The 13,549-nt window shown below is 36.2% G+C and overlaps 1 protein-coding gene across 4 annotated transcripts in view; it reads right to left on the bottom strand.

Moving 5' to 3' along the window:
- Nucleotides 1-11,154: 11,154 nt before the first annotated feature.
- sipa1l2 (signal-induced proliferation-associated 1 like 2) overlaps nucleotides 11,155-13,549 on the bottom strand; it is a 95,108-nt gene continuing 92,713 nt past the window's right edge. For all 4 annotated transcript variants that reach the window (XM_049465730.1, XM_049465728.1, XM_049465729.1 and 1 more), the window contains one exon: nucleotides 11,155-12,318. In XM_049465730.1, coding sequence (XP_049321687.1) covers nucleotides 12,172-12,318 — 147 coding nt within the window. In that variant the 3' untranslated portion in view covers nucleotides 11,155-12,171. The remainder of the gene's footprint in view (nucleotides 12,319-13,549) is intronic.

Genomic DNA, 13,549 nt, shown 5'->3' with positions numbered 1-13,549 from the left:
ATATGATCAGAATTATGTTAATTAACACGGTAACATAGAAGCATAGAACTATTATTTAATTAAAATGATTTTTAAGAACAGCTAAACACAGTTCTGCAAGTCAAACGCGGAGGAGTTCACGTGCGAGAGACACAGAGAGAGAGAGAGACAGAGAGAGAGAGACAGAGAGAGAGAGACAGAGAGAGAGAGAGAGAGAGAGAGAGAGACACAGAGAGAGAGAGGGAGAGAGAGAGATTTGCTTGTTCTGATGAAGTTTCTCTTTGATCTCCTTGTGCTCATATTCTAGTCCCATTCATAATTCTGTAGCTCCCTCAGTGTTTTCTGCCGTATTTTGCGGCTAGCGCGAGCGCTTACAACTGACACCGCGGACCGCGAGGTGCCGCCGCGTTTGTGCCGAATCCGACTCTCTGCTGAATCTGACTCCCGCTTCGCGGACAGAATCGGCACAACACCCCCGCTGTAGAACTGCGGTAGTGAAAACAGCGCTTATAAATAAATTAGTTTAGTTTCACTTTCAGTTTTCGTTATTTTTTTTTTTTTAATAAAAATATAATTAAAAAACAGACGCCTACATCTCGGACTATTTTCTGGAGCCCGGGTCGGATTTACGGGCGGGCCTCGGGTCATGTCGGGTTCGGGCAGAGAATCTAAGCTCTAGAGAGCTTGGACTCCGGAGAGCAATCTCCAGCTACAAAAAAACGCCAGCGGGCATCTAAAGTTTGGGAGCATTTCACGCAAAAGGGCAACAATGTGGTCCTCTGCCATACGTGCAAAAGGAGCACTTGAAGCGCAAACATCCAGGAGCACTATGTCAACAGGGTCACACAGTAAGTTACCGTTTACATCAGGGTCTCCGCGGGTGTCCTTAAAAAGACTTAAGGCTGTCTACCAAAGGTTTTAAACCTGCCACAGGCAGAAATTATACATTTTTGGTTTATATTTGTGCATGGCATTTCGCAGTTTCCAGAAACAGTAGCATTATTCATAAGTTCAGGTGTTTAGCTAAGCTAGCTGCCTTAAGTTATTTTAGCTAGCGCCGTCGGCGCTGCGGTGTCACACCGTTTTCTGTCACCGTCGGAATTTTGTGACCAGTGCTCACGGTTATGAGCGTTCATTGGCAAAACGGAAGCTTTCTATACCTACACCTTACCCTCAGCCCTAAACTGAACCGTTTTGGCCAGTCGGGGTAAACATTAGAAACGAACACGTTTCGAATCGGCCAGTGCACCGGTCTGCTGAGAACTACTTGCCAGTGGTCACAAAATCTAGCGGTCACAGAAAACAGTGCAACACACGGTTGTGGTGTATGGGAGCTTATCCATTTTTAGCGTTATAGATCTAAACAACGTGCTGTACATGTAAGTGATTATAAGTGTGGGGTTTGGTTTAGTAGGCTTGTGTTGTTGTTGTTGTTGTTGTTATTATATATAAATATAGTAATTTATCGTTTGCTTTAAAACGTAAAATAATTATTTAAATATGTTTCTCAATGAATAGATTAGTCGACTAATCGAAAAAAATAATCGTTAGAATAATCGTTTAAAAAATAATCGTTAGGGACAGCCCTACAGTAGACTCCATGCACTGATTTAACCCAAGACTCCACAAGTCCTCACGTGTAAGACAGATATTGTCATCTTTAACAATCAATTCTGCTGCTGGAAGGCTTTTGTCCAGGACATATTTCAACTGCAATTAAAAGAGTTAGCAAGGGAGGGGGGGTGAGAATGGTGTGAGAGTGTAAGTATGTGAGAGATGGTCTGAATATACGATTGCAAAAAATTATTGGTAGTGTCTAACAGTGTGTGAAGGAGAGTGAAATTTGGAATGGGCTAGGTGGAATCATCCCCTACCAGTTTTTCCTGGAGAGGACCCAAGTCTTTTTCCCATTTCTCTCCAGAAAAAGCATAAGGATGGTCTGTTGCTTCATCAGGTGTACCATACTCATGGTCCTGAAGTGACACACATGGAACTGCTCCATGATCTGAAGAGACAATAAAAAAAATTAAGTCTAATATTAATAAAATAAACTTTACAATATACACCTTACATGTCAACCATTACAAAAAAAACACTACTTAGCTCTTACTTTCCAACCTGTAGAAAGGCCTTAGCCGTGAGACATTGATGCAACATCGAGTCCCATTATCTTTCACCACTGATGCCACACCCTTTTTAGAGATACTATCCACAGTGAAAGGACCTTTGTGGCGGTCAGCAAGGGTGTCTTTTCTCTGTTTTGAAATTATTGAAATCTTGAGAAATCAAGACCTCATCGCCAGGACTGATTGTGCTCATTAGCTTTCTCTTACGGTTCCTGTAAGACTTTTGTTGTCTTTTCTGCGCATTTTCAATGTTGCTAAGCACCTGAAAAAAAAAAAATTACACTTTACTACATGCCATTGAATTAAAAAAAACTTCTGTGGTCAGACTACATGAATTTGGACCTAACCTTCTCATTTAAAATTTTCATTTCATTTACTCGGGTGTCAAGATCATCTTCTGGGTCAGCAATTTTAAAGTCTTCTCCCATGGGACAGGCGTTCATAACCTCTGGCAAATGAGGGTGCCGATGGAAGAATAAGAAATACGGGGTGTGCCTGGTTGAAGACTGGTTAAAAACAAATTAAGTTATCAGAAATAAAACATTATATATCGATTACATTATATATCGACCATAATGAATGTATAATGAATACCCACTTGCTTAGCAGTGTTAATACCATACACAACTGCAGGTAAATGGATGTCCCAATCATTATGGCTTTCATTTACATACTTCCGCAATACACGTTTGACATTTTGATTTGTTCGCTCATCCTATATATATATAAAAAACAACAACAATTAAAACATTTCCTAATTTTTTTTAACATTACAGGGAAATGTCAAATAAAATTATGTTGAAAATTACCTGCCCATTTGTCTGAGGGTGGTAGGCACTTGAGACAGCATGTTTGATTTTCAGAGTTGCAAAGATGTTTTCATTCAGCTGTGTGCAAATCATCAAAAAGGAAATACAGTGTGCAAAGCAGAATGTCAGAAAAACATGTGTGCTAATTAAGATAAATATCAATGTTAAGAATTCACATTATACTAGACTTTTACCTCATTAACGAACTCTCTCCCTTGGTCAGTAATAATTTTCTTGACCATGCCGAACAAGTAGAGTGTCTTTATGATGGCTGCTGACACTTCAGTTGCAGTCTTATTTTGCAGTGGCTCAGCAACAACCCACTTTGTATATAAATCAGTCATGGTCAACACATACTTGTTTTTTTGACCAGTTTCTCGCAGTGGGCCAATTAAATCCAGGCCAATCACCTCCCATGCAGCCTTCACCTAAACACATATTTTCCATTACCTTTCAAAACATTTATTTTCTCTATTAAACAAAACAGAATTTGGAATACCTTAATAGAATGTAACACTGGTGTCCCCGTCTTCATGGGGTCATTTAGTTGGCAGCGGCGACAACACTTCACCTAAAAAAAAACAAAAAAAAGAAGAATTAAGCTTAGACAGTGTCTAAACATGTACAAAAAGTAAAATAAAATGCATATCATAAATACATATTAGAACAAGGGGTGTGCTATATAATTTCGTGCACAATAATATTTGTCGTTACATTACTTTGTTTTTGTTACACTATTTTTATACAAAATCAGAATCTTGGTAACTATCTATGAAAGATTTCTTTTGTTTCTACTGAATAAATAATATGAGGCTGAAGTTGGTTTGATATTCGCAGCTGCCGCTTCACTGAACCACCGTGAACTAAAGGGAGCGTTCACAAACTGTTCCGCATATTATATTTAACACCTCACATATCAACACTGAAGGAGCTATAATGAAGAAAAGCAGTACAGCTGTTTATTAACTATGTAAATATACATTATGTTATAAAATGCAATTTTATATACACGACCTTCCACTTATTTTCTGTTCTAGTGTAATTCATTCATTTCCTAAGTAGAAAACATCTTACATAGAGAATTAGCCTCCTACCTTAAGGGAAAACCTGGCATTAGCCTGGCCAGAGCTAACTGTTAACTGTAAAATATTTATTTTAATTACTGAATATTAAATTAATAAATTTTATATATAATTTAAAAAATACAATAATATTTTAAAAGCCGTTGCGCTCAAAAAAAAAATCCAGTGTGATTTTAAGAATTTTTTCATCTTGGGCCAGACCAAATACTGATACTGATAAATGATATGAAATTCTAGTCTCCTATTTTAAGGAAAACCTAGAATTAGCCTGGCCCGAGCTGATTTTATACTGTAAAATGAATTAGCAACATAGCATACACAGCCATAATGCAGCAAAAATTTAATATAAGCTGATGGTCCAGTACGATTTTGAAGAATATTTAATCTTGGGCCATGCCAAATACACATGATATAATGAGTTTTAGTCTTCTACTTTAAGAAGAACCTGAAATACTTTATACTTTAAAACGAACTGGCAACATGGCATACAAGCTATAATGCACAAAAATTAATGAATATAAAGCCAGTGATTCCAGTGCGAATTTGTGAATACTAGAACTCTTCATCTCATGTTTATTTGTTCTGGTCCAAAATGAAAAAGTCCTTCAAAATCATACTGGAACGTCAGCTTAATATTCAATTTTTGGTGCATTATGGCTCGTATGTCATGTTGCTAATTCATTTTACAGTATAAAATCAGCTCGGGCCAGGCTAATTCTAGGTTTTCCTTAACATAGGAGACTTCAATTTCATATCATGTGTATTTGGTCAGGCCCAAGATGAAAAAATTATTTGAAATCACATTGGAACATTAGCTTTTTATTCATTTTTTGTGCAGTATGGCTCACAAAGGTTTTTAAAATATAATTTTATTAAATATTTTTTTCATTATATATTAAATTGTTAATTATATATTCAATAATTAAAATAAATATTATACAGTATACAATTAGCTCTGGCCAGGCTAATGCCAGGTTTTCTCTTAAAGTGTGAGGCTAATTCTCTAGTTTAGATATTTTCTACTTAGTAAATGAATGAATTACACTAGAACAGCACGTTAAAGTAAAACTGGAGAAAGTAAGTGATGGAAGGTAGTGTACATACAACCAAACGAATCAGGAGCTGCGAATATCAGCCTTGTATGAATAATACTGTAATATTTATACTAAATAAAACATTTATATGTACTGTGTTGCAGTTTTACGCTCTGGAAATAAATAAGAAATTGTGTTATAACTTCACAACATACCCACTCAGTTACATCTTTCATTAGGGTAGGCCAGAAGTATCCAGCAATCACCCTGTCTCTCGTGCCTCGTACACCGTTGTGGTTGCCGGTGCCGGAGTTATGGCACTCCATCAAAACAGACCTTTTTTCCTCCTCAGTACAAACAACTAGTCTCATATACGTTTTATTTGGTCCAGTGTAAAACAATCGGTTGTCTGCCGAAAAAAAAACACGTTTCATATTTAATTACTTATTGATATAATAAAATACTCCGAGCTAAATTAGCTAGCATAGTTAACCTAGCTATACTAACTAGTTCACATAACGGGACACTTCGCTTCCTCAGCTAACGCAAACCTTTCTAAAATATGATATGATTTTAACTCACCTTTTGCTATGAAGTTTTCAGACACACGCCGCATTTCCTTGCGCATTTTTTTGTTGCATGGTGGGGTAAATGTTCCACTTAAATGTACTCTTTCAGAGCTCTGTAAAAACGTAAGTCCTTCATTTTGAAACCGTGTTTTACAAGCTGTTTGCGACAGTGTGAGCGGAACCACAACTTGGCATTGCCTACCTGATCTGTGCCCCTGCTCAGTTTGCAATGCGCATGCGTGCGCATGCGCGGAACAAATCGGGCAGGGGGTACAGATCGGGTAGTGACAAGCAGTAGAACCAAAACTTTTGCAGCTCAAAAACCAATCCTGCTTTAGAGCGAGGATAGGACTGCCTACCTAACTATCATACAAATGCAGAAATACAGAAATAAATAAATTAATAATTGTGGCAATAAATCAATAAATAAATGTAGAAATGTTGAAATAAATGAATGAATAAATAAATGAAAAAATAAATAAATGCACATATAAATGAATAAATAAAAATAAATATAAAAAATTAGAAATGTATTTATTAATTTATTTATTTACCTACACAATTATTCATGCGTGTATTTATTTTTTATATATTTATTTATTTATTCATTTCTATGTGTATTTATATATGTATTTATTTATTTCAACATTTATTTATTTATTCATTTATTTATTTCAACATTTATTTATTTCTACATTTATATGTGCATTTATTTATTTATTTATTTATACGTATGTCATTTTTGGTCCTCCATACTGTAATACTTAAATATATAAATACATCTACATTAATTATAAGGAAAATGTGTTGATTATAAAGATTAAAATAATATAAAGACAATTAAAATAAAGATAATTTAATAATTCATTGATGTCTCCTCCTCAGTAAATTTATATCTTACTCCCTGAGAGCATTACACACCCACCAGTATAGTTTTTCTTATTTATATTTTCTGAGTAGGCTCTAAAAGCAAGTTATACCTTCTCTACACATATTTAATTGTACGCTTGTTTCTATAGATACAACTATCAACTAATAGAATCAAAGTACAGTAATAGTTTAATGTTAAATATGTTTATTGCAGTCATATTTACAAATATAATGCTGTTATGTTTTTTCTTTTGTATGACATGACCATTTTAAATTCAGCATCACATTCTTGAAATAAGTACTTGGAAAATTGGGCACCAGCAGAAGCGAAAGTAGGGGCAGCAACATTAAAACATATTAATTTACTGACAATAATAAAATGTATCTATGATTTTCCTATTTCCTTTTTTTGCCAATATAAAACATGAATAATTTAATTGCTCTGAAAAGCTCCACTATTTTACTTAATGTTGTTAAATTCTCCTGTTGTGTCTAACAGGATAACTGTGTGTGTGTAATTTAATTTTAAACTTTTTCAAGTAAAACATTTTTGTCTCTAGTATACTAATATACTGCATACACAAACAACTTCTAGTGTGATTTTACAAATTAGAGAAATGTTGACTAAAGCTTATTTGGTAGTAGTGAGTGTGTTTATATAAAAATGTGCTAGCTAAGTTAATAACATACACTTTTAACGAAGTAGCAGAGTGTGCAGGAACGTATTACTGAACTCTGGAATAAACAATACAAATAAAGATTTTTTTATATTAACTCACAGACACAGCACCATTTTATTTAACTAAAAAGCTAGCTAAAACAAACATTACACAGTGACTTGTAGAGACACACAACCACTAAGTTAACCTAGCTGACTAGCTAGCTAATGTACAACATCTAAACAAAAGTTCTGTGGAAGCATTTAGGTTAGCTAGTAAAGACCAATTCGCTAGCTAACTACCAAATTGGTTAACTAGCAAGCCTAAATGCTTTTACAGTATGTATGTTTGTAAAAGCATTTAAGCTAACGCTAGCAAACTGGCTGGTTTCTATCCTAGCTAGCTAACTGTTTATAGCTTAGCTAACGTAAATACCGAAACAGTACTTCTGTTCTGGCCTTGTACACTAGTTAACAATTTGAATTTCAAGTAAAAACATACTTTTTGGTTGTCTGGTAGTAACTGTTATAGCAACATTAACATTTACATTAACATGAAATGTGTTTAATGCTACATTCTGAGATAATTTAGCTTCAGATAATATCACCTTGATATGCTGCTAAGTTAGCTAGCTTAGCTAACTGAAGAGGCAACACAGATAGGGTTATAAATCATATTTGACGGCCAAAATATTTATTAAGTCAAAATAAATTATATTTCAAAAAAGGTACGTAATACTTAGTTAGGTTTGCTACCTACCTACAAACTTCAAAGGTTTCAGGATAGCTGACAGTTGAGGAAAGTTGTAATGTTTGAGGAATCCGCGCGCCAAGTGCTACGAGAAACCGCACGGGTTGAACTGGGCTGATGCGCAGGGGCACCAAGGTAAATATCATCTAGATTCATTTACACTCTAAACGTGATCACACGTTTGGGGTGTGCGCGACGGTTGGTTTTGGGGTCTAGGGATGCTGATCGTGTGTGTGTGTGTGTGCGTGTAGCAGTACTATAACAGGCTCTGTGTGTGTGTGTGTGTGTGCTATAACAGGCTCTGTGTGTGGGTGTGTGTGTGTACTATAACAGGCTGTGTGTGTGTGTGTGTACTATAACAGGCTGTGTGTGTGTGTGCGTGTAGCAGTACTATAACAGGCTCTGTGTGTGTGTGTGTGTGTGTGTGTGTGTGTGTGTGTGTGTACTATAACAGGCTCTGTGTGTGTGTGTGTGTGTTTGTGTGTGTGTACTATAACAGGCTCTGTGTGTGGGTGTGTGTGTGTACTATAACAGGCTGTGTGTGTGTGTGTGCGTGTAGCAGTACTATAACAGGCTCTGTGTGCGTGCGTGTGTGTGTGAGGAGCAGCATAACAGCGGGAGTAAGTATTCTTACTGACAGGAGTCATCTATAACTGTAAATAAAAAGAAAATATACAAGTCAGCTTTGGTAGAAAAGTGCTAACAGTAGGGAACAGTCAGTTTTCCACTTTGTTAGTGCAGTGCTGGTACAGGGTCGTCTGCCGTATTTGAGCCAGGACACACCTGTGTTCAGAGAATCAGCAGGTTAGGTGCGACAGTCGTTCACCAGCACCAAAACGACTGCTCAGTGACACTGATGTAGAACAGTCAGAAAGTGACACTGGGCCAGCTGTGGGCCAGAAGTATTTTTCTGCTTGCGACTCTAAACCAGCAGTGCCGACTTAGAAACGACTCCGGGCCAAAGTCGCTGGCTATCTGGGGGAAATAGATGCAGAGTTAGCAGCTCATATGTGGAGCATCTTTTGCTGGAGTGGAGAGTAAACAGCTGCTCTGAAGTTCATGCTCAGGTCCAGGAGGAGAAAAAAGGAAGGGTGGCTTGCTTTTGCTGTTTTTTTTTTTTTTTTGCATCAATAGCTGCACAGCTGCAGTGAGAGATACAGTGTGGGTACAAGAGAGAAGCACGTAGCGCTAATGCTAATGCGTAAATGCAAAAAGACATGCATTCAGATTTGACCATTCACATTTGTGTTGCATGTCCATGGACCGGATACGTGTCTGATTTAGAACCACATATGAAAGTGATTCAAATCTGATTTGAAAAATGAAAAAATCAGATCTGAGTCACGTTAGCTTGGTAATGTGAATGCAGCCTAAAACAGCTGATGCCTGATTTATTTAAATAATCCTGGATAAGATTGGGACATCCCTATTTCTCTGTTTGTATTGGTCATTTGGGGACCCTACGGCAGACTCACTGCTTCATTAATCACATTAATAAGAGTCTCATCTGATCTGCCACATGAGGCTTTAAGGCTTTATCTGGAATTGTATATGGTTGCTGAGGAGTCGAGTGCTAACTAAACTTAATTATTTCTAAATAGGATCCAGGCTGTAATGCTCATAACATCCAGCCTGCCTCATAATATATATAATTACCATATAAGGGACATTCCAGGATTTTGGTACATTTCCTGTCCCACCACTTAAATTTCAAATGTACATATCCAAAATATCTAAATGACTATTTTTTGTGAAAAATGTACTTTTATAAGACAAACTGTAAAATATGGGGTAAAAATAAGCTCCTTAGATATTATTCAAAAGACCGAATACCTTTGGACCACCTCAAAAAATGGCCGTTTTCTCTTGTCCCACACATTGGGTGACCAACTCCTTTGGCAAATTTAACAATTAAAATAATCTCTAAATAAATGACTTCCTCTTGTATATTGTTGATCTGCATCTCCTTTACTTATGAAAACAACTTCTTTGGTCTACATTGTTTTGCATGTTACAGTTTTTATGCTATTAAGTTGTGTCCCACAACATGCGCTCAACCCTGTTACCATAAGGAATTTTACCTGCAGAGAAAGAGTTAAAAATATTACTGTCTACTGGCACAAAGGAAGTGACATCACAAGGACATTTTCTGCCCACATGGCGAGACCAAGAGTAAGTGCTCTAACAATTTTCAAGTTTTTTTTCCAAATATTTTTGTCCAAGTTGTGTGAGTCACTCAGTGAACTCAACCCTGTTACTCATATTGTAAGACTAATAATGAGTAGAGTCAAAATTTACTTTATATACTTATATAACCATGTTTGTCCTTGATCTTGTGTACATAGCTAAATTTTACAGTTAGCATCTGTTCCTGGGGTAAACCACAACTTAGCCTAGATTTACAACCAAATATATTACATAGTCTAATTTTAAAAACTGCTTTGATACCTGAGCTTGACGAATCAAACTTTTTGATAGTCTATTACCTGTATTTAATAAATATATGACTAAAAATGATCAAATTGAAGATCAAATTTTCAGTAGTGACCACCCCTGAAATGTACCAAAATCCTGGAATGTCCCATAAGAGAAATAATTCTCACAGTACAACATTTTAAAAAACAAACAACAATGGGCTAAGGGGAAGTGCAGACAGGCCTGAGGGGCAAATTTGCAGGTTCTGCTCGGTGCAGTTTCTGTGAACACCAGCAGATGATGCTCACGCAGCTTTGGTGTCAGCAGAGTGAACCTTTACAACCACCCAGAGACGCCAACGATGGGCTTGTTGGGTGTTTCAGGCATCAGAATGTGTGCAGTAATCCATAAACCAGGGTACTCCAGTTCACAATCCCCTCAGCCCAATGCAGGAGTGTACCGTTCACAAGCTCAGAGCATTTCAAAATAACTTTAAATAGCTGAATTATTCATTGTGACATAGTTCTACCTCCACTCGTCTGCCTTTTGTCCGTCCGCTCAGACCACACGGCAAGGTTTAGCATTTTCTACCATTGATTCGGCTTCATGGTTGAGATGAAGTGCCATGTTCGGTACTTGGACATGCTTCATTCATCTTCAGCGCTGAAAGCATTTTGTCATGCATACTATAGACGCTCCTCTGCAGGAATCAGCATCAGAAGTGCCTCATGAATGATTAAAGCATACGTCAAGCAACCCTAACGCAGAAGTATAGAACAAAGTGCAGCGTCTCCGCCTCACGCCGAGGAAAAAGCAGAGCCCAGATCTGCAAACATGAAAATATAAAAAATATGACCACAGTCACAGCAAAGAGGGTGTTTTTTATTTTCTTTATTCACATCCTAAACTTTATTTTACAAAGCAAAACTTCTATCCCTTTTAAAACAGATATGCAAAGAAATAAAAACATATGTAAAGATCATATAAAACAACATGTCTAGCAGCATACACAGTTTGAACTTCTCAGGAATAATCCTTTGTAAGTACACATTTATATTTCAGAGAAGCTATGGAGTGCTACCACAACAGAGCTATTACTCATTTAGTGCAGAAAAGGAAATCTCGTATTAAAATAACAATTTCGGGTTAAACAAGCTTAAATAAAGAGTGCTTTTCTGAGGTACTTCACAGGAACAAATTGATTTGCCTTTAGTTGTTGGCCTTGTATTGTGGGCTGACCGTGACAGAACACGTCTTCTCTTTTGAGTTTGAATTGTTGAGTTAAAACAGTGTTACGACTCGACAGTGGTTATAAGAAGAATGTAGGATCAACAGAAAACTTAAATCATCAATGAATAACACCAGGCACCTTCAACATGACACACAGAGCTAATACGTTTTGTGACTACATATTTACCATCGTTTTTTTTACAACTTTGTAACAATCAATTACTTAAAATGTATGAAACAGCACTACACCCAGTCATTGGGGGAACCTGGCTTGGCTGGTTTACATCAGAACAAATGACTTGGGTGGTGGACAGGTAAAAAAGCCAGATTTGAAATGAAGAACTTTTGCTGGAGAATGAAAAACCAGAGTCTATTTATTGCATTACATTCATTTTCAGATTTCCCCAAGTTAATACCTCTTCTGGTTCATACAGACTGCGCCTTTTCCCCTTTCATTTTTTATTAATGTTCTTCTATTGTTTTGCATTTATTCCCACTCGCACCAACCTCACCTGAACCTCCTCCTTGTCTTCCTCCGATAAAGCCTACGTTTATATTTGGCTACACAAGTGCAGGTATCCTTGGCTGTGCTTAGGTTCTAAGCTAAAGAAGGAAAAAAAAATGCCCTCAGAATAGAGAGAAAAAGGATCAAACTTTCTTATCGATTGAGCTCAGGAACCACTCGGTGAAATGCCGCAGCTGAGCGGCAGCTGATTGGCTCTCCTCGTGCAGCCGAAGGTTATCCTGCCGGAGATGCTGCACTTGCTCCTGCAGCATAGCCTTGTCTTGTTGTTCCTGTGGAGATAAAAAAATAACATCTATATAGTGACTTTTTAACACTGATTTAATAATAATAATATCATTAAAGTAGTCTGATTAGAGGATGATGTTTATGTGAGTTTTAAAGTTTTTACTGCCGCTGTAGCTCACTGAGGGTTCATTATTCTGTGTTTTATAATGTTTTGCTTAATTTTCTGTTCTTCTACCAGATTTCTGTAAAGCTGCCTTTTTTACATTAGTTTTAAAAAAAACGCTATATAAACACATTTGTTTTGATTTGATTGATCAGGCCTTGCACTGATGACAGCAGTCCAAATACAGTATATAAGACAAGCATCAAGCAAACAAATAGTAGCAAGATTCTGAGCTTCAGTGTATTGTTTTATTTGTATTGTTTTATCATCATCACTGGACAAAAAAAAACATTTTTATATGATGTGAATCTGGCAATTGTTCTTTAGATTTTGTCAGAATTTGATCCTGCTGAATTAATTTTTTTTTCTTGCAAATTATGAACGATCATGCACTATATGCACCATTAACATGTGGTCAGATATCATCATATCATATATATATATAGATATATGTGGTTTATTGGTGCGCATTTTGGTGCGTTTAGATTTGTGCCTGTGTGAAACCAAACCAAACAGAGTAAACAAACTCATCAACTGATCCGGATCATAGAAACCTTTTCAACTACAGGTGTGAAAACGCTCTTTTATACTCAGCTAATTAAGTTCTAATTTAGAATTCCTTACAAACCAAGCTGAGATGTCCTCTATACAATTTATCATGCATTCTTTATTCCAGCACGCCACGTTTGCTTTATCTCCCCTCAAACATACTAGTATAAACTAGTATTTTAATTTACACCACTAATATAAATATAACTGCATTTTACATTTCTTACATTCATTCTTATATTTACATTTAAATACCTAATTTAAAAACTTGTGTCTTAAGTAGAATAATTACAGTTAATCACAGAACATTTTTGCGATTATTAGGATTAATGTTTTTTAATCGATTGACACCAATAATATATATATATATATATATATATATATATATATATTATTATTTTTTTTTTTTAAGTCTTTGGTCAGTCATTGGTTTGATTCATCAAATTTACAATATCTTATTTCAAAAGGTGGGCTTGATATAAGTGATGCAAAGTGATACAAGTGATCTGTAATACACCACATTAGGCACTAATGGTCAAATTTAAATAATTTAATTAAGATAT

Source organism: Astyanax mexicanus, chromosome 16 (genome assembly GCF_023375975.1).
Source record: "Astyanax mexicanus isolate ESR-SI-001 chromosome 16, AstMex3_surface, whole genome shotgun sequence".
Taxonomy (NCBI): Eukaryota; Metazoa; Chordata; class Actinopteri; order Characiformes; family Acestrorhamphidae; genus Astyanax; species Astyanax mexicanus.
This window is presented reverse-complemented; position numbering and strand designations above follow the sequence as displayed.